Source organism: Mustela nivalis (assembly GCF_964662115.1).
Source record: "Mustela nivalis genome assembly, chromosome: 14".
In the NCBI taxonomy this organism is placed as follows: Eukaryota; Metazoa; Chordata; class Mammalia; order Carnivora; family Mustelidae; genus Mustela; species Mustela nivalis.
In genome coordinates, this window is record NC_139033.1 from 43690401 (window position 1) to 43715916 (window position 25516).

General features: G+C 50.8%; 1 protein-coding gene across 1 annotated transcript; it reads right to left on the reverse strand.

Moving 5' to 3' along the window:
- Positions 1-2293: 2293 nt before the first annotated feature.
- On the reverse strand, positions 2294-24117 carry LIPG (lipase G, endothelial type). The gene is made up of 10 exons (XM_082699262.1): positions 23559-24117; positions 20812-20993; positions 18977-19156; positions 17096-17207; positions 11817-12038; positions 10212-10454; positions 9348-9468; positions 8474-8692; positions 6412-6516; positions 2294-4396 (listed from the first exon to the last, which is right to left on the reverse strand). Exons 1-10 carry the CDS (start codon positions 23977-23979, stop codon positions 4363-4365), a joined length of 1839 nt encoding a protein of 612 aa, XP_082555388.1. The 5' UTR covers positions 23980-24117; the 3' UTR covers positions 2294-4362.
- Positions 24118-25516: the final 1399 nt, after the last annotated feature.

Sequence of the window (25516 nt, forward strand, 5' to 3'; positions counted from 1 at the left end):
GCTCCACACTTGCAAGGTTCATATGCGACATCTGACCGTGACCACCCACTTCCTCTGAAAATGTAAGCGGGTAGAGTGTGCATTCCTTTGGGCTGCGGTAACTAGCGTGGGGCTGAATACTGTTCCTTTCTGCCCCAGCTGACCTCAGGACCTGAGCCCTTGCCTGGTTAGACCTGTCCTAGCTTCTGGACTCTTCCAGCAGCCCCTTCCTGTTGCAACACACACATGTACTTACATGGTATAAAGAAAGTCAAGGTTACGGGGCGCCTGGGTGGCTCAGTGGGTTAAGCTGCTGCCTTCGGCTCAGGTCATGATCTCAGGGTCCTGGGATTGAGCCCTGCATTGGACTCTCTGCTAACCAGGGAGTCTGCTTCCTCCTCTCTCTCTGCCTGCCTCTCTGCTTACTTGTGATCTTTGTCTGTGAAATAAATAAATAAATAAAATCTTTAAAAAAAAAAAAAAGAAAGTCAAGGTTAAATGATATTACTAACCACAGATGTTTAGGAGAACAAATGACTTGAACCCTAGTTTGTCTTTGTTTTACTCTCATTCTTTTCACATACTTAGTAATTTTTTTTTTTTTTTTTTTAGGAGAGACCATCCCCAATTTGTAGATTACCCCACAGTTACAAAAGACAGCTTTGACACTTCTCTCCACTTCACCATGGCAACTATGGCCTCCATGGAAACCAAGGGGAGAAGAGGGAGGGAAAAAACAAACACTGGTGCTCCCAGGATCTACAGGATGGGGAGTGAAGGCATGGGATCCACTGTGAAAACTAGCAGTATTTTAGGGGACTTCACGAGAGGAAAGATTCCCAAGCAGGACCAGCCTATTGGGAAGGTGACCACTCTGACCCAGTATTTTCCTAACCCTCACAGGAAACCTTTGCTCTCCTGCCACAAGGCAAATCAAAGATTAACTTGGATCAATAAGCATCTTATTCTGACAATGGGAATAACTCTGGACTGACTAAAGGCCTCCTAGGCATTGCTCCATGAGCATGACTAAGTTGAAAGCTTCCAACCATCCCCTTGTGGAAGTCAGCCACACCGAACAAACAAGAGTTTGGGTTGAGGGAGTAGAAACTCAAGTAAATTTGGGAAATGGAACGTTTGAGTAGGACGAGTGGGGAAATGCTTGGAGCAAGGTGAGAATGGGCAATAGGAAAGGAGGCACCAGGGGGAGAAAGTGAGCAGAAAAGGATCGTGGACCTGATGACCAGCCACAGAGGGGCAGCTCAGGAAAGCATCATGGTCCACGCACTGTATGAAAATTTCTGCAGCAATGTATAAAATGATCATTAAGCTCCACTGCAATAAGAGAAATGCTCTGATTTTATGTGATGATAGCAAGAGGCATAAGAAAGAGATGTCAGAATTTGACAAATACGAACTTCGTCCAGTTCAGTATTTTTGCTGGAGAAGGACTTCTCCTTCTCCTCCTTCTCATGGTCTGGAAGAGGACCTAATGGGGGACACTTTGGACTGTGGGGATGAGGGGAACATCCTCTGGGTAGTGCAGCAAAAACTTAGAGCCTGGACCCCTCTCAGCGTTATGGAGCAGAGTAATACCAACCGAGACTTGAGCCCAATAGAGACTTCAGCTTCTACCTGGCCTGAGTCACTGTTAACCTGGCTTCGTGCAACTAAACCTATGTCCTCCCCAACGTTCCCCAATGTCCAGCCACCTGCCCTATTTCCTAACATAACATTTCAAGGTACTTCTGCAATTTGAATAACTTTCCATTTGGGGATGCCTGGGTGGCTCAGTCAGTTAGGCATCTGCCTTCAGCTCAGGTCACGACCTCAGAGTCCAGGGATCGGGTCCCACATTGTGCTCTCTGCTCAGCAGGGAGCCTGCTTCTCCCTCTCCTTCTGCCCCTCTTCCTGCTTGTGTGCTCTCTCTAATTTTTAAAGATTTTTATTTATTTATTTCACAGACAAAGATCACAAGTAGGCAGAGAGGCAGGCAGAGAAAGAGGAGGAAGCAGGCTCCCTGGTCAGCAGAGAGTCCAATGCAGGGCTCAATCCCAGGACCCTGAGATCATGACCTGAGCCGAAGGCAGAGGCTTTAACCCGCTGAGCCACCCAGGCACCCCTCTCTAATTTTCAAAAAAATAAATAAATTTCCATCTTGTTCTTTAGTGAAAGGAGTTATTGTCCACTTCCTACCTATAATTAGTATTAAACAGAGAGTAGAGCTTATTTGAAAGTAACTTTTTGGCAAACCCCAGGTTTGGGCAGCCATAATTCTTTCAAATATTAAGAACTGAGATGCCAGACCACAAAGCATTGTACAGATTTTTATTATTTTACTATTAAAAATTTTCAATCTCAAAATTGGTTAATTTTAAAATAAAAACTAACCATATATTTGTTTTTATACACATTATATACACTTGAGAAATAAATAGTGTTGTAAGTGTTAAAAAAAAAAGCATCATTATATACAAATACGGCTTCAAGCCAAATGTATAAATACATGACCCACCAAGGAATTGATTCCTAAGGCTTTCATTACTAAAAACAGAAGTCAGGAGTAATCAGGACACACAGTCAATAACACGGGCTCCACTTTGGCTAGAAACCATTCACAGAAGCAACAGAGGAAGCACACAATTTAAGAAAACAACCTTGAATCAGACTTAACTGGTTACATCTTCGAAAGTTGGGCATTGACCAATGATACAACTTTGGCACAACACAGATGATAGATGGCACAACTTCATCCTTTAAAAACCTCAATCTCAATACAAAGAAAATCACTTTTCTCCCCCATTCTGACATCACATCTTCCTCCAAATAAATCTCATCTATAAAAAGCCCAGCCTCTGGGCTTTCAGTTGCTTTCCTGGTTATATATTAATAAAAGGGTTTATGATTTTATGGAGGGCTCTAAAAAACAATTCCTTGTTCGACACATCTGGGGCACACTGGTGGGAAAAGGCTACGGACCTCTTGATCAAGTGGCAGAAATGAGCACACTACGGACTTGCCTCCCAGAAGTGTGGGTCGTCCCTGACTCCACCACCAACTTGGAATATAGTTCCGGACATGTGGCCGAACCCCATGAAGCCCCAGTGTTGTCAAGCAAAGACATGAGCTGCCCTGCACCTCCCGTTGTGAGTCCCTAGTTAGGCGATGCACATGCAAATCTTTGGGAAAGTATAAAACACTTTCCCAGATATCACATATATTCATTCATATTAAGACCAGGACTTGAAGGCTTTTCTGAGCTCAACACAGAGAAGGCACGGTTAGTAGAGGAAGGTAGTCCAAGGAGGAGGAAGCACTCTATTAAATCTTAGTGCCGGCTCTGCTCCACAGGGGCTGGTTTCTGCAGGAACCGATCTGTAGAACAGATACATAATGCCTTCTATCTTCCTAAGCGGAAAAGATTCTGCTCTGAAGCCGTCACATTTGGCGACTGGCCACCCTTCTGTCCCCAGCACGTATGGCACACTGCTTGCCCCCATGCAAGTGATCAAACATGTCACTTTTCCTGAACTGGCTGAAATCCCTGAATGCCTGGGATCTCCAACTCTCACACCCCGTAGCCCCCAGCACCGCCCCCCTGCAGCGTCCCTCGTGCCCCTCACCGCACGTATACCCCTGGATCACCTACAGTGGAAGGGAGTCTAGAAATCCCAACCCGCTCAGATTCTAAGTCTGGGGAGGTTTATGAATGTGTCTCCTGCCATGTGCTAATGAGGGTTAAGTGCTTAACAAACATTTGTCCAATCAAAAGATAATCAACAGAAAACCAAGAAAGCCAATGATGTGTGCTTTAGAGAATGAGCTGGAGAGCAGGACAGAATGGCTGAAATGTGACCAGTAGTGATCAGTGCAGCCACGGAACCCCAACAGTGAGGGCCTCACCACCACCCCAGATCTTCACCCCCTCTCTCTGGATGAACGAAGTCACAGGTCTGCCATCCAGACACGAGTCAGCTCCCAGCACAACGACCGCTCCCCACCTCTCAGGTCGGGTCTGGCAGCTGACAGCCTTCCACGTGCTCCCACAAGTGTTCTGTATCAGGGAAAGCACGGATTCATCTAGTCCCTTAGAAACCAGCCCGGTGTGCCCAAGAGGCTCCGGGCCTTTGACCCTTTGCACACGGGTCTGGAGTTAGAGCTATTCTAGAGCAGCAGGAACAGCAGGAACAGCAGTGCGTGGTCCCCTCTGGTGAGAAGTCCCAACCGTCATAGGAGGTAAGGTCGTGGGCCCAGCCAAGAGACTCTTCCGGGTGCTTGAGGACCCGGAAGGACCCAAGAGGGGTCCTTCCATCAGGGGCGTCCTCAGCCGTAACTTTCCTCCGCGTCCCTGGAAGGTGTGGGTGGGCGGGCCTGGCTGGCCCCTCAGAGAAGATCTGTAGCGAGGCTGTAGGGAACCCTGTAAGAGAGGTGCTCGGTCACTCGCTTGGCAAACACGCCAGCCTGCGCTGAATGTGTGCTCTGTTCACCTCAAGACCAGGGTTTCTTACACACCTGTCACACTCTTTCACTTGCTTCCTATTCAGAACAAGAGAAAAGGGTCCCGAGTGCCTCCTCCTCTCCCTCTCCCCCTCTCCCAACGAGCCATGGATTCACTTAGAGAAACACAACACTGGGGCAGTCTCTGGCTTCCTCGCTCCTTACACCTCAGCGCTGGCTTGCACAGACTCAGCACAATACTCATCCGTGCCACACACACACACACACACGCCGGGAGAACTATCCATGAGTCCTCTTTGCCTTGACTTTGAAACATAAGAGAGACTATAGGATGGCAGGAAGGGGACAAGACAGAATCCAGCGATCTTGACTCGAATCTCAGCTATGCAATCATGCAACGGAACTTCCCAGAACCTCAGTCTCTTTATCAGTGAATAGGTGATGAGTATCTGTATCAGGGGAAAGAACACTGAAGGCCCAACCTACGTCTAGGGATGTCAGGACCTCCTGGTGCTAACATATTACTCGGGTTTCTATTATTGCTTTCTGTTCCTTTGAGGGTAAAAGAATGGATGCCTTGTTGTCTCAAGGAGGCAGTAGGAGGTGAGTTACACCATTCTCAAGTGTCGTAAAGTTCTGGAGCGGAAAAGAAGAATAAAATGTCTTATCATAAGATACGTTATCATAAGAATAACGATAAGAACAGGGATCCTCACTGGGCATGTCCAATCCACAGGACTGTTCTGAGGATTGATGAAATCAGTATTGGGGGAAGTGCTTGGAAATATATACATTTGAGCACAAAAATAAAGAACTAAAATTACTATTAGAGCCGACTATCCTACAGGCCTGCACTGGACTGAGCAGCTTCATTAGCCGGGCAATTTTCAGATAGCTGTGTGTCCCATGATCACCAAGCTTGTGGTCAGGTTGGTGACCCTGAACAGGAGACAGAGCAGTGGGGATGCAGACTGGCCCCTGGGGCTGGCAGAGGGTTCATCACAGTGGACCCCAGCTCAAGGCGAGCAGGTGAAACCTCCACGCTCAAGAAAGACCACAGCCTTTAGAATCAAGCAATGTGCTTCAAATGTTTGCTCAGCCATCACCACTGGGGGGACCTAGAAAGAACGACCCAACTTCCCTGAGCCTCGGGGTCCACAACAGCACACAGGGTTAACCCCACCAGCATCATGGGGTTGATGACCAAAGTAAGTGAGATAGCACAGGGAAGGCACTGGGCCCAAGTAGACACATGCTGCGGGATCGGTGTACGGTGACAGCATTATTACCCAGCGCCTCGGTTGGGGAAAGCGGTAGGGGCCAGCGGGGGGACCATCTCCAACCTCCCCAGCAGGTGTTTAGGCTCAGAGGCTCTGGAACGGACTTCCCCGTTGGATGCACCTGCTGCCTCACACCATGAGACCAGCCTTCCTCGATTCTGAAATAATGGGACTCCAGCATGGGGCACTGGGGCACAAAGATGGGCCTTCTGTCTGATTCAGTGCCACACACACGAGCATTCCTGCTTCTCAAAGACAGGGAGAGCTGCCAGATAGTATCTGCTTACACCCCCCGGGGCTCCAGAAAACCTCAACCTGGGGACTGTATCTGGCACTTCTCCTTTCCCTCCCACCTCACTCCCCACTCCACATTGGTGCCCGGAAGGAAGCCAGGAGCCCTGGAACCTTCCCACAGCCCTATCACCATGGAGAAATTCATTCTAAGATAGCTTGATTCCAACAAGGCCATGGGCTGTGAAAGTCTTCCCGGGGAGGCAGAACAAGAGGCAGAAAGACACAACCACACTCTGACATCTTCTACTCCACGGATTGGTCCTTCTCCTGCCAACATGTCAGCTTCACAAGACAAAAGATTGGTTGTACCGGTTTTGTTCGCTGCTGTGTCCCACGTGCCCAGAACCAGGTCCAGCACACGCTGGGGCACCAACACACACTGCACAGACGTCCGAGTTACCTGGTTTCATTTTTCATTCTCCAGCCATCTCGACACTTGTGGAACCAGAGCTCTCGGCCGGGGGAGATGCTGGTGTTCTCAAAGTCTTGCACACAAAAAGTTAATCTAAAAAAAAAAAAAAAAAAAGTTAATCTAGGAGGAAAGGGAAACCACCAATGTAGGCAAAACTGACTGGGCCTTAGCCAGATGGTGCTTTCTGGATCCAAAGTGGACCAAGCAAGGAGGAAAGGGTATTTTCATCCTGCCGCAGCCTGACCCAGACCTCTGGACCTCCCCACTGCTGCTGCAAGAGTCCTAAACACATCTCCTGGGACACCTGTCATGATTGGGTTCATGCAGCTTTTCACCATGCCCCTTCCACTTTCTTCTGTCCATCCACCCAAAAATGGCCTGCCTTTCAAGGCATAGCCTCTCTGAACCCTCCCTGACAGCCCAAGCCCTTGACCTTAATAGAAAAGCATATTGTTACCTAAGTGTTGTTTTTGCTATGGTCATTACCTTGTATGGCATGGAGTTAAATAGGAACGTTTTGTCTTCTTTTAACACATTATACCCCGCCCTGAATTGCTCATGGATACCCCTACCTGTGGTGGAACTCAGGATACCTCCAACGGGGTGCTCAGAAATACCCACTAACAAGCGTAACTGTATTCCGCAGTGAGTCAAAATCAAAGATTCAGAAACTGCTCAACCAAGATCATGGGAAAAATCAGTACTCAAATAACTGTTTGACTATAACTTAGAGCCAAACCATATGGACCCCGACGGTGTGTCGTTAGCATGACCCTATGACCAAAAGACGTATATGGGGCACCTGACCCTGATGTATGGGACATGATGACTGAAAGGAGAAAAGCCACATTCAGAACAGGTTTAAGAACCTTTACCAGGAAGCCCAAACAGCCCATAAACACACAAGAAGGGGACCACCTCATGGAGATCAGGAAATTCAAACACATTAACACAACATTAAGAGACCAATTCACCCCCAACAGAATGGCGAGGGGCCCACCAAATGGAGGTGAGGAGGAGGGAAAGGCGAACTCTTACTCTCAGACTGTTGTCTGAACACTTCGGAACACATCTCATCACACTGGAGAACATATTTACTATGACCCAGAGACAGGGGAAGGGCCTGAAAGGGCTCTGGCTCCCCCAGTTTCCAGGTTTCTAGGCCAGAATCACTCAGACAAGGGACCCTGGCCTCCGCCCACCCTCGGTCAAACTGTGTCCCCGGTGATGCATAAAAATGGGACACGTGAAGAACTGTAACAGAGAACACAAAACAGACTAGGTACAGAGACGGTGGAGGCTGCTTCCTCCCATCCCAAGGCTGGCAGTGACCTCCCAGCAGCCCACACAGAGCTGTGGCCAAGGAAACCCTCTTCCCTTTACCAAGGTCTCGCAGGCTTCCCTGACTTCCGCTTAGAAGTCCTGCTCAGAGTCAAGGCACGGTTTCAGGGGCCTGAAACATTCAGGTCTGGAGCGCTCATGCCAGGCTGAAGTTGAACACCATGGGGGATCTGCCAGCTGGCGTAGCACCGAGGATTCTGTTACTTAACGTCAGAGCCCCACCCATAACCTTGACTCACAGCCTCCGAAGGAAGGGTACAATGCTGTGAAAATCGGGTGCTGGGGAAACCAGGGCCTCAGGCGGACCTCATCCCTGGGGACTCCCCGGGCTTGCTGCAGGAGTCTTCTCTGGACAGGGGCAAGCAAAGATAGGGGCACGCACCCAACAGCACACCAATGAGCAAGCCAGTGCTCCTAAGGGATCCTATCCACGAGAAGCCCTCCTTCCTCTGGGCCAACACAGGGTCCGGCAAACACAACCGAGGCTGGAACCCAGCCCCCACGTTGCCCACCCCCTCAGCTGGGGGTCTGGAATCAGGACACAAGCCACACAATGGTCGACAGAGGTCTCAATGCAGAATTCCCTTTTCCTCACAAAGGTGTCTGCAGTGTTGGCTAGGTGCTCGGGGCAGGGCAAGGTTGGAAGTGCGTGCTCAGCAAAGGAGAGGACACGGCGCGGAGGCAGACGCGGTTGACACAAGGCCCTTACCTCCGCTGAGTCTCCCCAGACTTGACCCGAATGCGCCGGATATTCAGCTCCCGCTCGGAGCTGCGGGAGTAAGAGAGGTAGCTGCGGAGCTCCTTCCACAGGTTGTACCAGGACTGAGCTGTCCCCTCCCAGGTGAGTTTGATCTTCAAGAGGTCTCCCAGGTCCTCCTCGGTGTAGACCAGGAAGGTGTTGGTGGCATTCAGCCCGATCTGCTCCACTCTACAAAGGGACACCGGGGCAGGCTTCACTGACCTGCTGCTGGAAAACTGTCTCTCTGTGTGGGCTGATACAGTGGCCACACCTGCCGCCCGGGGACTGCAGAGAAATGGGCCCATAGACACTGGTCTCCCGCTAAACTCCCCAGCCCTTCCTGCCTGTCCCTCTCATTTGACACTTGGGGGCCTGTCCCACCCCATTTGTGTGCGAGAGCGAGTGCACACACATCTGATCCCCCAACTAGACCCTGAGCCCTAGGAAGCAAGTACTTTGATGACATCACTTGGTAATCCCAACCTTGCGTGCATTCGACAAAATACACACCGATTGCTATGTGCCCTTCCCACAGACAACTAGAAACGGTGCAGGAATGGCGTTTATGTTCCAAATTTCCTATAGCCTCAGGTGTCAGGCGTTGCCTGAAATGAAACAGCAGTTTCTGTCCAGCCGACCCAGCAGCTTCTTATGCTGCTGATTCATCCAAGGGCCTCCCTCCCAGAAAGGGTCTGAGTCAAGGGGTTGGTGGAGAGTGTGGACCACAGATGCTCTGGAGCCACCCAGCCCCTCCCCTGCACACGTTTGCACATTCCCACGCTCACACGTTCTTAGAGTAACTTGTTCCTGGACCTGAACCTATCAAAGGGAGCTTGTGACTTACATTTCCAAAGGCAGAAGCTGGGAGTCGGTGCTTGTGCCATAAAGGGTGACGTAAAAGTTGGGTTCGATTTCTCCCATTGTCTTGTAGCTGAAGATGTGGATTTTCATCTGATAATGGTAAACTGCAGAGATAGCAGAACAAAGGCATTCCTGAGTTTTGCTGGCCATCTCTGCACACTCCGACTCAAACTGAGTCACCCAGCACACCGAGTTTTGAGGGGCTGACGTCCCTTTGGTCCAGCCCGGCCTCCAGCCTCCAGCCCTTCTCTGCTCTTTTCCATGCAATGGCACAAGGGATCACTGCAGTATCAAATAAGCCCCACACTCGGAGTTCAGGGAATGTAGAGAAGGAGGGGGAGTTCCAGACTAGGAACTCTCAGAGCCGGAGCCATGTGACCTTGAATGAAGGACCAACGTATTAACTCTTTGAACCCCAGCTTCCTCGTGTATAAAATAACACCCACAAACCCCTCTGGTCTTAGAGCATGTTCCAGAAATGCAAGCCATGACCGATGCCCTGTTGGCCCCATCTCAGATGTGTCGTGACACTCAAATGAGGAAAGTATGACATCGCTTTGCAAAAGGCCAATGCAAAGAAATGAAAAAAATCCTATCTTCCCACAAATTTAAGAGATCGACACTGCGATCAGGGAGGGACGCTGCACATCATGAAAGGGGTCCCCACCACTTATTTTCATTGATGAACTTCCCCAGGGCACACACAGCGTGGTTGGCAATGACCTGAATTTTCCCTGTGCTGGCCCCATTTCCCGGGGCTGGGATGTGTCCGGTCCATAGCATGCTACTGAGAAGAAAGGGAAAAATGAAGGGCCTCCCTCAGGGTGCCGTGGGGACGGAGGGTTACCTCTGAAGGGCATGCCTGCCCGGGTTTTGAGATACATTTTGCTGTTCCTCTTGCTTCTCGTCTTCTTGGCATTGTAGCCGATGCTGTTACACCGGTTCTTCCGGCAACTGAGACAGATCCCCTTCTTGAAGCGGTTTGAGTCCGTGCACTGGAACGCAAAACTCGGCTTATCCTGATTCACCAGGGAGTCCACAAAGAGGTGTACGGCCCGCTCGTGCTCGCATTTCACCACCTCTGAGATTGCTGGAGGAGTGAGACACAGGGGACACGCAGCATGAGCCTCTCGCCAAATAGAGACGGTGGCCCCAAGGCCCACAGAGGTCAAGAACTTCCCTCAGAGTCACACGATCGGTGTGAGTGTGATTTGGATTTTCTGGCCCACGGCACATCATTATCTCTTGTAACCGGAAGCTAAAGCCAATGGTTCCATAAATCCTAGGACCTTAAGAAAAATTTGACAAAGCCGTCCCACCCCTTCCTCAGTAACACCGCTGGCCTTAAGGAATGCCGCCATCTGATGGGGGTCCTGGCATTGACCTCCAAGCCTCGCGGGGGCTGCTGGAATAGTATCGCAGTGGGAGAGAGCTACAGTCTTACGATAGAAGGAGACGTAGCAATACTGCCAGGACCCGAGGCAGTGAGCGAGCAGGAACCCGGAAGAGACGGGCCACTGCGGCCACGCATCAGTTTCAGCAGCAAATTCAGTTCAACTCAAGACTGCTGAGAACACGCTCGGGCATTTAGAAGGTAAATCATAAGTGAATGGAGACATCATCTTGGTTTTCCTTCTTTAAAATGTCAGAAAAAATCAAATTTTAGTGCATCCGTTCTGTATAAGATTATATACTCTTTAAAAAGAATAAGGAAGAGGGGCGCCTGGGTGGTTCAGTCAGTTAAGTGTCTGCCTTTGGTTCAGGGTCCTGGGATCGAGCCGCACACTGGGCTCCCTGCTCAGTGAGGACCCTGCTTTTCCCTCTCCCTCCAACACCTCCCTGCTTGTGCTCTCTCGCATGCTCTCTCTCAAATAAGTAAATAAAACCTTTAAAAAAAGAAGAATAAATCAAGTAAATCTATGTACTCTGATGCTAAAGGACATTATATATATATATGTATATATATATATTGACCAAGAAAGGAAAGTTACAGAACAATGTGCGTTCAAAAAATATAATTTCTTTCTCTCATGTGCACACACACACACACACATACACGTTTTCAAAGAAGAAAAGATTGGAAGGATACATACAAAATTGTTCCTATTGGCTACCTCTGAAGAATAAAAGAGGGAGCAGTTAATTTTTGCACCATGCAGTTCTGCATTGCTTGATTTTTTTTTTTCCCCAACAAATACATATTCCTTTCCTTATGAAAAGAATTTAGCCATTAGTAACTGGGACCTCAAAGCATGAGAACGCCAAGCAGAGCCCCACAGATGGCTATTAACAAGCCTATAGAAGGACCAACTGTACAAGGGATTGGTAGCCCCCATGGGGGTGTAGGGGGCATTATGAAATGAACTGTTGGGAGCACTACCAGCTGGGGCGGATTTGGGAGATGTGATAACCGAGTCAAACCTCTCCATGAAGCAGAAAATAAGGAACTCACTTCCATATGCGATTGACCCCAAGACGTCATTGAGCCCACAGCCCGGCTGGAAGTCACCCCCGTTGGGGTAGATGTCAATGTGGCCCACAGGCATCTGAATCCCGATGCTCAAGCCGAAGGAACGTGTGTAGGTGTGGAGGACGTCCACGAAGTCCGCATCATCAGGGGACAGCCTCTTGTGGATGTCCACCCCTTCAAACAAGGGCCCAGCGGGATCCAAACCTACAGCAGAAGGGGGAGCCAAGACCAACTGTGTCAGGTGTGCCAAATCCATGAGTCCTGAGTTACAGGTAAATTCACACGAGCACAAGGAAGGCCTTCTCAGAGCCAAGCGCCGTAAATCTGGAACCGCGTGATGCCTGCGCCCTTGGGGAACCTGCGCTTTCTTCTGAACCCCTCGCCTGTCCTCCCACCTCAGCAGACTCAGAAACCCGGCTGCCGGGTTCCCCATGACGTGCAGCTCCCAGGAGCCCCAGCCCGTCACAAATGGAACGGTTCTAGAAAGAACTCAGGCTGGCCAAACTAAGCCATTCGTCCCATTTTTTCTGCCACCGAAAACCTTCCAAAGCCTTAACTAAGCAGGCCTTTTACAGAATGACCAAGCTCCCTGCGTGTTCTGGAGGGAAGACTCAGTTTATCCAAATAGAGCTATCTGCATGTGGACTGACTCTTCCCCTTCCTTTAACGATGGATCAGGCCCAAGGGTGGAATGACGAGATCAGGGGTGGGGAACCACACCGGACACACTGAGATCCACATCGCAGGCCCCCAGAATTCCCGTATTCTGCAGCAAGAAGGTGAAATCTTTTTGCCTGCAAACTTCCCGCACTGAACAGGCAAACAGCAATGTAGCAAGAACTGGTTCTCACATTTGAAAGAGTGCAAATATCACTGGGAGCTTGTTGAAAATTCAAATTCTACTATGCAGCTATTTAAAAAAAAAAAATCTGGAAGGAGGGGCATCTGGGTGGTTCAGTTGGTTAAGTGTCTGGTCATGATCCTAGAGTCCTGGGATCCAGTCCTACATGGGGCTTCTCCCCCTCCCTCTGCCTGCTGCTCCCCCTGCCCTGCTCTCACTCCCTAAAATATTAATAAAATATATTAAAAAAAAAAAAACTCTAGAAAGAGCACACAAGCTACTGGCAACCTGTGTATATGTGCCGCAGGTAGTAGCAATAAGAAAAGAGACTTATTTTGGAACCACATGAATGGAAACCGTTCAGAAAGAAGAGTTTGCAAAGCATGCGATGCAGATTCCCCAACCCCTCGAGATTCTGATCACCAAGCCTGGTGTGGAGCCCCGAAATGTGTATTTATGCCCCCAGGTGATTCTAAAAGGAGGTAGTCTATGAACTAGATTGGAAAAAACTCCCACAATCAGTATCATCAATAACATTGAAACTGAACATCTTAATCCATACAGTTCATGCGAGATATGAAGAGATTAAGGCCTTGTCAGTGTAAACAGCAGCTGCTATTACCAAGCTCAAGTCATTATGGGAGCCAAATTCATGCCAGCCTGAACGGCTCTCTGCCCTACACACACAGGGAGAGAGGCTGGAGAAAGCTGAGAATACTGAGCACGGTTTAGTCTAGAGCAGTGGTTCTCAGCTGGGAGTGATTTTGCTCCTGGGGGGACATTTGGCAATGTCTGGACACATATTTGGTTGTCACAGTTGTGGGGGGAGGGAGAGAAGCCACTGGCAGCTGAAGGGTGGAGGTCAGGAAGGCCAATAAACATGCATCATTACTCGGGTCAGCTCCCACGACAAAGCATTCGCTGACCCCGCATGGGAACGGTGCTGAGGCCAAGGCACCGAGGACTGGAAACACCACATCAGAGGGGAGTTAAGACTAAGAGCAGAGTCGTCAAAGGAAGACATGGGTGACAGAACCCATCGGATCCCAGCATAAGAGAACCAGGGAGCACACTGTGAGGCTTGAATCACTGCGGTGATTTCTGACTGAACAACAGGCAGAGCTATTGTCTGGAAAGGACAGTAAACTTATGAAGCGCGTCACTCAGAAGAACTGGAGAGACTGAAAGTTAGCAGGTTCCAGAAGAAGGTTAGAGAAATGCCCGTATGACCAGGGCAGAAAGGAAGCCCCAGGCGGCCTGGTGGTTCAGCCGCAGCCCAGGGCCCCAAAGGAAGACGGCACGAAAGCAGTGACCCCCGGCACAGCCCACGAGGACGTGGTTCAGAGGCTTCCGAGGGCTACAGTACCAACACAAGCAGCCTCCCCCTGCCTCTTGCTATGTTTTCTGGAAGAAAGAAAAAAGAGAGAGAGAGAGAAGACCATTCTGCTTTGCAACCAATACAAGAGAGGGGCTCTTTGCTTGATGTGAACAAAAGTCTCCACCAGACGGTCAGTGCCATGGAAACCAAGCTGGACTGGAGGAATGCGGGCGGCTGACAGGGCTTCTGGAGAAGATGGCCTGGGGGTGGGGGCTGTTTGGGGGGGCAGGCTGAGCCTTCGCCTACCCAGACTCACCCAGCCTGACACAGAGCCAGGGCTCACAGACGCTGGGGAAAAGTCGCACAATTTACCTTTTTAAACTAGGAATAGGAGGGAGAGCTTGTTCCCACCAAAAAAAGAACAGGTGGAGAACCGCCCCTTCTTCCATTCAGTCAGAGCCCTACCAAAGTGTTCTGTCCAGCAAACGGAACACACACATGCAGGCGCATACACACCCGGGAAAACCTCAGCACTCAGGCCTGGCAGGGCAAGGCCAGCTGCATTTCAATCGCTGTTTTATCTCCACCCACAAAAGAGAGGTGGGATGGCCTAGTGGCTAGGTACAGGTTCTGCAAGCTGACAGCCTGGGCTTGAATTCCTGGCTCTGCTACTTCGGATGTAAGACATTGTACCCATTATTTAAGCACCGAGTCCTAGTTTCCCATCTGTAAAATGAAGCCAAATGACCCCTTTTGCCCCATTGCAATGTGTCTTAGAAATAGCATGAAGTCCCCCTCACATCTTAGGTACTTGACATTAGGAAGCATCTGGCCTAGTGTCGGTGCAGAGAGGACACTGAATTCATAGTTCTTTTTTTTTTTTTTTAAAGATTTTATTTATTTATTTGACAGATAGAGATCACAAGTAGGCAGAGAGGCAGCCAGAGAGAGAGAGAGGAGGAAGCAGGCTCCCTGCTGAGCAGAGAGCCCGATGCGGAACTCGATCCCAGGACCCTGAGATCATGACCTGAGCCGAAGGCAGTGGCCCAACCCACTGAGCCACCCAGGCGGCCCTGAATTCATAGTTCTTGAATGAACAAATGAATCTGCTTACTTGTAACTGACTAGACACAGGTTCAATTAGAAATCTATGACCTCTTCCCTACCATCACACAGACTTCTCTCAAAAGGTAAAACTCGGGCAAACCCTAGTCCACAACTCTAATTCAAACAAAACTAGGGTTCAGGCGGCCCACTGTTGGCCTCCATACAGCAGCATCATGGGTCTCAGGACCCCACACACGCTGCAGTCTGGTCCTTCGCCTAGTTGGGACCACCCGGTTCCCAGGCCCATGGGAAGTCCACCAATGGAGAGGGAGGGCACTCCCTCATCGGACCTCGGGCCTCCCCCATCGGACATGCACAACAGCACGCATCAGGTGAGCCACATACCCTCTGCGGGGTTGCTTGGCAACTGGCCAGAGGCTACTTCTTCCCACTGTGCTCACCCAGCGCCTGCCCACAGGGAAGGCTGGAGAAAAGGGGCGTGCCCGGACAGGGAGCTGGCTCTCAGAGCACTGATTAGCATTCGGCTAGCAGAGCCTGCATCTCAGCAGCCGCCATCCAAACAGGCAGGGGTAAAGAGCTGGAAAACTCTTCCCTAGGCCCATCTCATTTCAGATTCAGAAAGACGGAACGGGAGGATCTGCGGCTTGTCATTGCAGCCAATGACCCTCCTGGGCGGCAGGGGGGGATGGGGACGTGAACAAGGCTGGTCTCGCTCTGTAGCATCGTGCCTCTCCCTGGGGGCCAGGGGAGCTGCTCGGACAATGGACCCCAGAGGGGCTTATAGCTGAACAGCTCTGCACCAGCAACCGGTTAATGAGCAGTCACGTGGCCACACAACCACTATCCACCTGGACGCTTGCTCAGGCCCCACGGGCTTGGTAGACAAAAACAAGGTTCTCAAGCTATGCTAAATCAAATAACTAGATCCAAAGGAGTGTGTGCACGTGTGTGTGTGTGTGTGTGTGTGTGTGTGTGTGTTAGACTGAAGCCCAGGGATGACTGGAAGTAGGCCAATAAAATTTCACAAATACATATGTTTTTAAATCTATTCCACCAGCATGGTGCTAAAACCTGAAAGTGTGCCTTTACTAAATCGTTTGTTAGCTAAGGACTCCCTCTTCCTCTTTTAAAATAAAAACACTGCTGGGAAAGGAATGGATCCTATCTCTCCTTCTCAGGGAGCAACCAGGTGGGCCCTTGGTATCTTGGAGGTGAGAGAGAAGCTGGGAGTGAAATGAGTCTGACATTCTGGAAGGAAGATAAACGTTTAGCGCAACAAATGTGCTATTAATTTCAGCCTGGGGGAAGCACAAAAATGGGAAAGAAAATCTTTCACACTTTTCCACTCATTAGATGATTTAAATCCAAATCCATTTAATCAAAATGGAAAACACAATTTTTTTCACTGACGACCTGGGTACCAACATCAGAACGGCCTCTTTAACGACAAAGTTGAAGCATCCATTCTGAACAGAAAATTACCACTAGTAAATGCTCCAGCAAAACATTGGGGAAAGGCTGTCAGTGGTGAAACAGAAATAAGGCAGAATTCAGACTAGAATCCGCCACTCGTTCATTTCCCTGGAGACCCTGAGCATCACTTGTAGACAACGGAGAGAGACTCCGGGGTTCACCCCTGCTCGCATATAAGCTATTAGCTGTTCGCCCCTTGCCTGTTGGACTAGACCAGAGGTTTTCGAGCTGTGTTCTCTGGTGCTCTGGGACCCTGAGAGTTCTCTGGGGAAGGCAAAGGCCCCATAGCAAAGCGAACACTACCCACCATCTATCCAGCTTCCACCAGAACATCCCTTCTACCTGTTTCATATATCAGGGTCCCAACAAGTTCAACTTGAAAGAAGGATTCTGTATCTAAAAAGAACACTGGAAAGCTCCAGATTAGATATCCTCCGGGTCCCTTCCAAAGCTAACTGTCCATGGCTCCCTTATGCAGGAGCACTCCGGTGCAGGAAGCCAGCTTGTCAGGGGAGCCGAGGGAGCTGGGAGTGAGCCCATAGTGCAGGAAGCAGAACCTACCTGTGATTCTGCCCACCGTGCCTTTCACGAAGTTGCCAGCATACCCAGCCACGTGAGCGCCGAGGCTATAGCCAATCAAGTGGACATTGCCAAGAGAAAAATCATCCTTCTCCTGTGGGAAGTCACAGAAGTGACAGTGAGTGATGTTGTGGTCCCGAGCCCACAGGGCCACCAACAGTTCAACAATTCTACAGCGACAAGGAAGAGCCAGAGGAACTGGGGACAGACACTGGCCAGGGCATGGCCCGCACTGCTGGCAGTGAGACGGAGATGGGATGTCGCCAGAGAAGGGGAGGGCAAAAGGACTTTATGGCACCTTAAATGCTGAGTGCTGAGTGCTGAGTGCTGAGGGCAGGGTGGAGGTTACGACTAGAAGTCACATCCCTGACCTTTGGGCTACATTTCCATTCTCTCGGGCACTATGCGGGGCACCCGACTCACTGGAGACTAAGCGCCAGCCGTGGCCTGCAGCAGCCTGCTCTCTCCCCACCTCTTAGGCCCCAGGAGCTGCTGGCCTGCTCACCGCAAGCCCACGCGGGATACCCAGAGAGAGGGCACTTCCCTGGCAGGGTGAGGACATGGGCTCTGGACCCCACTGCTCAGAAACCCAGCTCTACAAAACCTCCCAGGCAGAGAGCTTGGGTACGCTCACCCACCCTAACCAGACTGCTGCCAGGATTCATCAGACTCCATGGGCAAAAGGAAGGTCAGATTAGAATTGCCCAGACCATGAGGTCACTTTGCCAGTACACCCCTGCCTCTGGGTGAGTCCACTGATCCCAGGCAAATCATTAACCTCTACAGAGTAAATGTAAGACCTTGAGATCTGTTTTCCATACTTAGTATTTTAAGCGTGGCATTAGACTGCGTTTGTTGGAACCAACCCTCTCCTTCCCCTGAGGAGAGCCACCCTTCAGAGAAAAAGAGCAGATTCAGGAATTTTTCAAGATTTCAGGCTGGTCCTGGCTCCTGACTATTCCCAACCTGAGGGCATGAGCAAGTAATGACCCATCAGTCAAATTTTCTTCCAGCAAATAAAGCAACAGGCAAGATCCAGAAATAGATCAATAACTGAAACGTTTTCCACAGTTCCAGCATTCAAGCGTTTCAAGCAATACTTAATTCAGTAAAAATTTGAATCTCAAAGACACTCTTAGGCTCCTGGAGTTCAGAGTAACACAGTCTGAGCTGTATTTTCTTTCCCTTTTTTTTTTTTTTTTTAAGATTTTATTTATTTAACAGAGAGAGACACAGCAAGAGAGGGAATACAAGTATGGGGAGTGGGAGAGGGAGAACAGGCTTCCCATGAAGCAAGGAGCCCGATGCGGAGCTCGATCCCAGGACCCTGGGATCACGACCTGAACCTAAGGCAGCCGCTTAACAACTGAGCCACCCAGGTGCCCCTGAGCTGTATTTTCTTAAGAAGGTTCAGGTTCGGGGCGCCTGGGTGGCTCAGTCGGTTAAGTATCTAAGTTCGGCTCAGGTCATGATCCCAGAGTCCTGGGATCAAGCCCTGCATTGGGCTCCCTGCTAGGGGTGGGGGGAGCCTCCTTCTCCCTCTCCCGCTCCCCCTGCTTGTGTTCCCTCTCTCGCTGTCTCTCTCTTTAAAAAAAGGGCGGGGGGGCACCTGGGTGGCTCAGTGGGTTGGGCCTCTGCCTTCGGCTCGGCTCAGGTCATGGTCTCAGGATCCTGGGATGGAGCCCCACATCGGGCTCTCTGCTCCGTGGGAAGCCTGCTTCCCCCTCTCTCTGCCTGCCTCTCTGCCTACTTGTGATCTCTCTCTCTGTCAAATAAATAAATATAATCTTTAACAAAAAAAAAAAGAGAGAGAGAGAGAGAGAGAAGGTTCAGGTTCAAGATCTTGTTCTTCAGAGTAATTACCTGCAGCCAATCAAGCATCTTTGCCACACTGTGTCCCACCACCTTGGTGTTATTGACTGCATCTGTGTAAAGCTGGTGGGCCAGGGGAAGCCAGTCAACCACAACGACATTGGCTTCTTTCTCTCTAGTCTGCAGGGCTGACACCAGCTTGTATAGCCAATTTTCAAACATGCCACTCATCTGCAAAGAAAACAAGACATTTTTAAAAATTCTTCCTATGGGCTTCTTGAGTCCTGATGAATATGGAATTCGGTTCCATGAACTTCTCCCCATCCAGTTCCAGAACTTTCACAGTGGCGGCTAAGACAATAAACGTTTGCACATGAGCACGGCTGGCCACAGGCAGGATCACTACGTGTTTGTGTTCCATTGCTCTTTCTATCTTGCTTTTCCTATCAAATCTTCATAGCCGGTGTCTTGGGCTGCTACCCACTGTCCAGTAGGGCCACTATGAGGTAAGTGTTGGTGGCCATTCTGGCCTGAGGTTAGCCTGAGTCGCTGTCACAGACAAGCAAGTGGCCCCAAAGGCAGCTGGGAAGGATTGCCCTGGAGAATTAGCTTCTCTCTCGGAGACTCAAGGAGATGCTGCGTCCTAGGCAAATGCAGAGTTAACAGATGACCCCTTCCCACAGCCCATCTCTGCCACCCCTCTCGATTCCAGAGTAGGGAAGATATCTCCCTGGAATCCCAAATTAGAACTCAGAACACATTTTCCCACAGAAACAAAGCTATAAATAGGGCCTAGGTCCAGTTGTAAACCTATCCACATGTACAGTATTCGATAAATAGATTTTCTGTGCCTGGCCTGGGAACCCAAACGCCATTTACCATCTTGCTTCTATGGGAAACTGCTGTTCCAAGCTCCAAACAGATTACAAAAGAACTTTCTGGAATGCAACCCATTTGTAAGTTGTCGGCAGTTTGTATTTGCATTTTGACAGGGGGCCTTAAAAAGCTTCAATTGTAAGATTCTACTTGTAAGCTGTGGGCTGAGGATGGATAGCCAGGCCCTCGCCATGCCTCCAGGCACATTAGGTAGATGCCGAATTACCCACCCCCCAACCCCACTCCCAGGCCTGACCCCAGCAGTTGGTGATAGACCTAAAGACCCAGAAAGCATGTAACGGATATGAATTTCTCATCATTAAAAAGAAGAATGTCCCCTCCCAATTAGCCCAGGCAGAAACCTGCTCACTTAACGGTGTCATTTTCCTGCAGACCATCATTATATGATTGAATAAACCCCCTCACTGGTCAAAAGCTTCTAAAGCTGAGCATTAAAGCCCTTTTTTGTTGAAGTTTGTCATGGGCCTTTCAATGTGAATTGCCCAGCTAGGGCACATAAAGAGCCCCAATGCCTTTAACCAGAGCCATCTCTATGCAAACAGGAGGGCACCATGCCAACGGCGGCCAGCGAGCCAGGCCAGCTGGCTCTTCAGAGACTCTCAGAGCCAGTCAACTTGCTGCCGTTCAGCTCAGCTCTTAGGGAGGGATGCCCCCCCCATCCCCCGCAAGGCAGTGGTTGACCAATGTAATTAAGTGTAATTAGAGGGCCCCTTAAGAGCCAGTGGAGCTGGGCTGCTGCCTTCAGGAGAGCCACTTTCTGAAAGCCCTCTGTGTGCTGGTATTAAATACCACCCTGCTGGAGTCCATATTGCCCCCTTAGTGAAGGGCCCATTACATTCTTCACAGCTGTCTGCAACACAAGCAGCCCACAAGAAAAGAGGGAGAGAGAGAGAGACAGAATCGGGAAGCACCAGTCTTCTTTTTAATTGACCAAAACAAAGAAAACCAAATCTGGTGTCAAGCTGCAGAGCTCGCTCATCCGGGCTCACCGTCCATCCATGAATGATGAAGAAGGTTTTGGCGGTCATGTTGAAGCCACAGTCTTCCAAGGGCTGGTTGTGGCCGAGTGACAGGTAGCATCCTTCATGGTCTGAGTCCCCAGACGTGCGGAGGTTGAATCTTACAGGAGGTTTGGCAGAAACCTGTATATGGCTGGATTTGAGGCCCTCATCTGGGGGAAAAAGAACAGCATGTGGGTGCATTCTAGCAGGCCTGGACAGCAAGAGATCTGGGGTCTAGTTCTAGTTCAATCTTGAGCACATTATTTAATCCTCTGGGTTACAGTTTTTATTCCCGCCGAATGTTTTCTCCTTAATTCCCAGAAGAGTTGCGACGAGAGGATAAAGGGACAGCTCTTCCATACTGAAGAATTTTAGTTAGTCACTAGTCCTAATTACAGTGAATTACTGTGACTCTGAAATAAACAGGTGTCTCTTGCTTTCCTTTCCTCTTCCCTATCAAATGAGTTCTCCTTCCCTCAAGTGACAAATTACCAAAAAAATGTTCTAATTTTAAAGGACTCGGGATATTGGAATTAGAGGTAAGAAGCCATCCACTATCATACAATGGGCTTCCCCTCGCATTCCCAGCTGGATTCCAACGCTTACTCCAAAGACCTCCTACACCCTCAGGACTCCTTGCCGTGCCAGACACGAGCCAGACGTTCTTCTAGTTCGTTAAATAAATGACTGAAGCCACAGGGGAAATCCGTAAGAGCAGCAAAACCGCTCCTTTCTGCTCCGCTGCTCACACACAGCGCCCAGGTCTCAAAACACAGCAGATGCCCCTGAGGTCTCTCTGGCCTCTTAACTCAAAGTGCTTTATCGCCATGCTGTTGCGGGACGGTCATAAAAGAACCCCAACCCTGCATCATCCAGACATCCAGGAAACTATCCCTTGATAACAGGCTAGGAAATGAGCAAATCAAACTCTCCTGTCACCTAGAGATCAAAGGAAAAAATACCGAATGACCCCTCCAGGAGTTTCACTTATCCCAGAGCTAAGAAGCAAATGGAATCATGGAAGAAGAGACCAAAATGGTAGAAGGTGGCGGTGGGAAGGAAAAGAATACACCAGATGTAAAAGGATAGAGTTCCAGAAAATGCGACTAAATATACATGAGCAGACCTCAGGTTAACTGTCATTAAAGTCATGAACAAAAGCCCCAAGCAGCAGAAAGTTGAACCATGGGCAAAAATAGTCAGCCTCCCCAATTCCCACCCAGGTAGCCAATCACAGAGACCAGATGGGGAAATTGTAGGAGAAAAGGACATAAGTCTTTTGGCGTTCCTGGGGCAGATTTGTGGATAAACGCACATATTGACATAAAATGTTCCCCTGAGTATCTGGTCTTCTCGGACCCCAGAGATCTCCAGCTTAATTCCTACTACTTTCAGCCTGGGTCAGCTCAGCCTCTGGGACTTCAGGATTATTCTTGATCCATATGCCTTCACAGCTCATTCTCCTACTTCCTTCAGTTCCTTACTTGGTGGTCAACCTCACAGTGAGGGAAGCCTGACTACCAATTAAACATGCACCTCCTTCCCCACCAGCACCCTGTTCCCCCTCTGCTTTACTTTTCTCCTCCTGAGCACCGTGTATGTATTTTAATGAGTTTACCGTCTGTCTTCCCACTACTGAAACGTAAGCTCCAAGAGGCAGAGATCATCTGTTTTGTTCATTTTTTTATTCCCCCCACCCCCCGCCCCCAAAGACTGCCTGGCACTAGGCAGGCACACGATAAATACTTTCTCGACTCAAAAGAATGGCCCGCAGATATTCAGAATCACAGAACACAGAAGTTGGATGGAACGTCTGCGTTTTACAGGAGAGGAGCTAGGGCCGTGACCAACTCCAGGTCACAGTTCTAGTTAGTATAGAACCTGCGGAGCTTTCCCATTCATTCAAATTAACGTGCCCCTGAGTGCATAAACTGACATGGGCCAACAGCATGCTCATGATGGCTCAACATAGCAGGAGAGTAAGTAGATGAGATAATGGGGTGGAGTTGAGGGCATGTCCCCTCTCCCCTGCTTAACTAATTGACTTGGCACCCCCACACCTGACTGGTGACCTCATTCCACCAGGGCAATCTCCCTCTAATGAAAGAGACCGCCATATAGAACTCAGAAAGAAGAAAGGCCAGCATCTGGGACGAAGGTGAAGAGAGGTAGGTAGGAAGAGGAAGAGCGGTGATTGAAAGGGTGTAAGGGAGGAGGCGGCCAACCCCCCGCGGGGATAGGCCCAGCAGCTTTTGGTCACAGTCACAGTCACGTTCGTTACTCAACCAAATGCTCCCGGCAACCGTGAATCAAACCACAGCCAGTTACCCTGCTCCCTTAACTTTCCAAATACCCAAACCCAGAGTAGAAGGAGGGCACCAGGTGACTGAGCTCTAACAACCTACTCGCCTCGCAGAGGACAAGGTTGAAGAGCGGCCCGCGGCCGACTCTGCCGGTTGGACCGCACGGATCCAGGGCACCTTATCATGGGAGGGGGTGGGGCGAGAGGGTGAGCGCGGGCCTCTCAGACGCCCGGCCGGGGACCTCTCCGGCAGAAGCGCCAAGGAGCAAGCGAACTGCAAAGCTGATTAGGAGGAGAGACTGGGCAGTGGAAAAGGCAAGAGGACTTTGCGGGCACCAGGAGGGGCTGGAAAGGGGTCGGCGGGACAGAGAGGGGACGTGGCACAGAGAAGTTGGGGGGTAGGGGGGTGGAAAGAAGAGTAAGTGCACGTTACCTTGCAGCCGTCCCTCCGGACCAGGGGGTGTGAGGCTTCCCGCGGCAAAGCAACAATAGACGCTCCAGAGGCAGAGCAGGGGAACGGAGCTCCGCATCCTTCCCCGCCACACCCCCTTCGCCAAACAGGACTGAAGCAGACAACACCTCTCGGGGTTTCTAGCAGTCCGCGCGGGTAAGACCCCACGGGGGCAGCCCTCTCTTGGCCAGAGAGCGGTGGCCTTGGCCCGCTGAAGGTAGGTGAAGGTGGGAGTGAGAATCTGGCTACTCTGAGCCTCGGGGAGTGGCGGGGAGAGTGAAGGGGCTTCAACTGGATCTGCCCCCACCCGTGCCGCCCGCCCGGGAAGCCAGGACTTGCCGCTGTCACTCCCCGAACTCCCGGCGAGGTAGTTTTTTAAAGTATGGGGAGTCATCTGACCCATCGCCAGATGGTGTTTTGCATAATTTATTCCCGTCCCCGGACTCTGATTGGTCACACCTTCGCTGACGCCAGAACCCAGGCTCCCCAAAGTTTGAATGAAAGCGCCGCACACCCACCGCGTGGACCGTCCGCACGCGCGGCCTCGCTTCCAGCCCCGCCCGCTTGGCTGGCAGCCGAGCTCCCGCCACCCCACTTCCTCCCAGGGCGGGCTCTCGGACCCCAGATTCTCCGCTCGCTCCCGCCGCCGCACTGGGGACACTGCCCCGAAACACTGCCCCCGCAGGGAATGCGATCCCCGGAGAAGGCGGGTTATCCTTCCCCAAGCGCAAAGCCACCCACCCCTGCGCCCGACATGAGCCTTCCGCGCAGCCAAAAGCAGGAAAGAGAGTCACCAGTCACCTTGGGTCCCTCTCTTCTCGAGCTCCCCTCACCCCCAGCGAGGCCCGCGCGCGACAGGTGCGTGCAGAGTGATCCGACAGTAATCGGGCAGAGCTGAGAGGCTGTGGGCTGTGGCCCGGGCTTTTCGGGACCGCACAGACCCTTTCCGCGTCATTGCTCCGCCACCAGCAGTAAAAACTTCGGGAAAGGCGCCCAGCGTCTCTCAGGTCGTTCCGTTGGTCCGCAGTACTCGGGTGGTAGCAGCTCCATGGTCCGCAGCTTAGGGATGTTGGGGAAATTAAGAAAGATAATGTACACCGCTTAGCGCGGGGCCTGCCTAGTGGTAGGATCTCTCTAGCCTTGGGGGTGGATTGCCAGAGGGATACCAGGCGACATTCCCCCAAAGGAACAGTGAAACAGACTTGGAGGTCTCAGACGCGGGACCAGCGCCAAGTCTGGGCGGACGCGCGCAACTACCTGTTGAGTGGAATTAAGCAGCAGCTTCTTCCTTTCCTTGGTCGCTTTTCCCCTCCTGTCCTTCCCTTTGTTGATCCGCGTCCCTCCTCTCCCTCCGGTGCTGGCTCCGGTTCCCTGGCTCCCCAGAGAGGCCCCGGGACTGAGAACGTAGAGCGCCGGAGACCTTGGTGGTGAGTCTGCGGCAAACGCCCGAGAGCCAGAGCTGAACCTGAGGCGGCGGCCGGACGGCAGCAGGGACAACTCGGGGTCCGCTGCGCCCCGACAGCCCTCGGGGACGCAGAGCCGGTAGGAAGGACAGAAGGCGCCACGACAGGGCTGGGCTCCGCCGTCCCTTCACGGTCCAGCCAGCCAGAGCTGGCTCTGCAAGGCTGCACCTTTGACCTCGAGTAACCCCACCGTCGCAGGGAACCGGTCCCACTCTTGCCTGGAGAGGAAGTGCCTGGGCAGCCTCGTGCCCCTTTCTTCCCGGTGTCGGGACCCCAGCCGGGGAGATCAGTGTGGGGAAACCAGTCGGTAGGAGCAGGTCCTGTTCCGGCCTATTTTTGTTACTTTTGTAACTTGGTTGCCAAGGGAGCACACTTTGTCCCTCCTGTATGCTATAATAAATTAACAAGAGGCAGGCTGGCTTTATTTTGTAGTATAAAAACGGGTGCACTTTATGGGATGGTAAATAGCACCCCCAA

What these genes read in the sequence shown, in the direction of transcription:
- LIPG (XM_082699262.1), bottom strand. Translation starts at nt 23,979, where the DNA reads ATGGGTCAGATGACTCCCCATACTTTAAAAAACTACCTCGCCGGGAGT. An exon ending in TCATCATTCATGGATGGACG is followed by an intron (nt 19,157 to 20,811) that starts GTGAGCCCGGAT and finishes TTTTCTTTGCAG; the next exon opens with ATGAGTGGCATGTTTGAAAA. An exon ending in AGATGCTTGATTGGCTGCAG is followed by an intron (nt 17,208 to 18,976) that starts GTAATTACTCTG and finishes GACTTCCCACAG; the next exon opens with GAGAAGGATGATTTTTCTCT.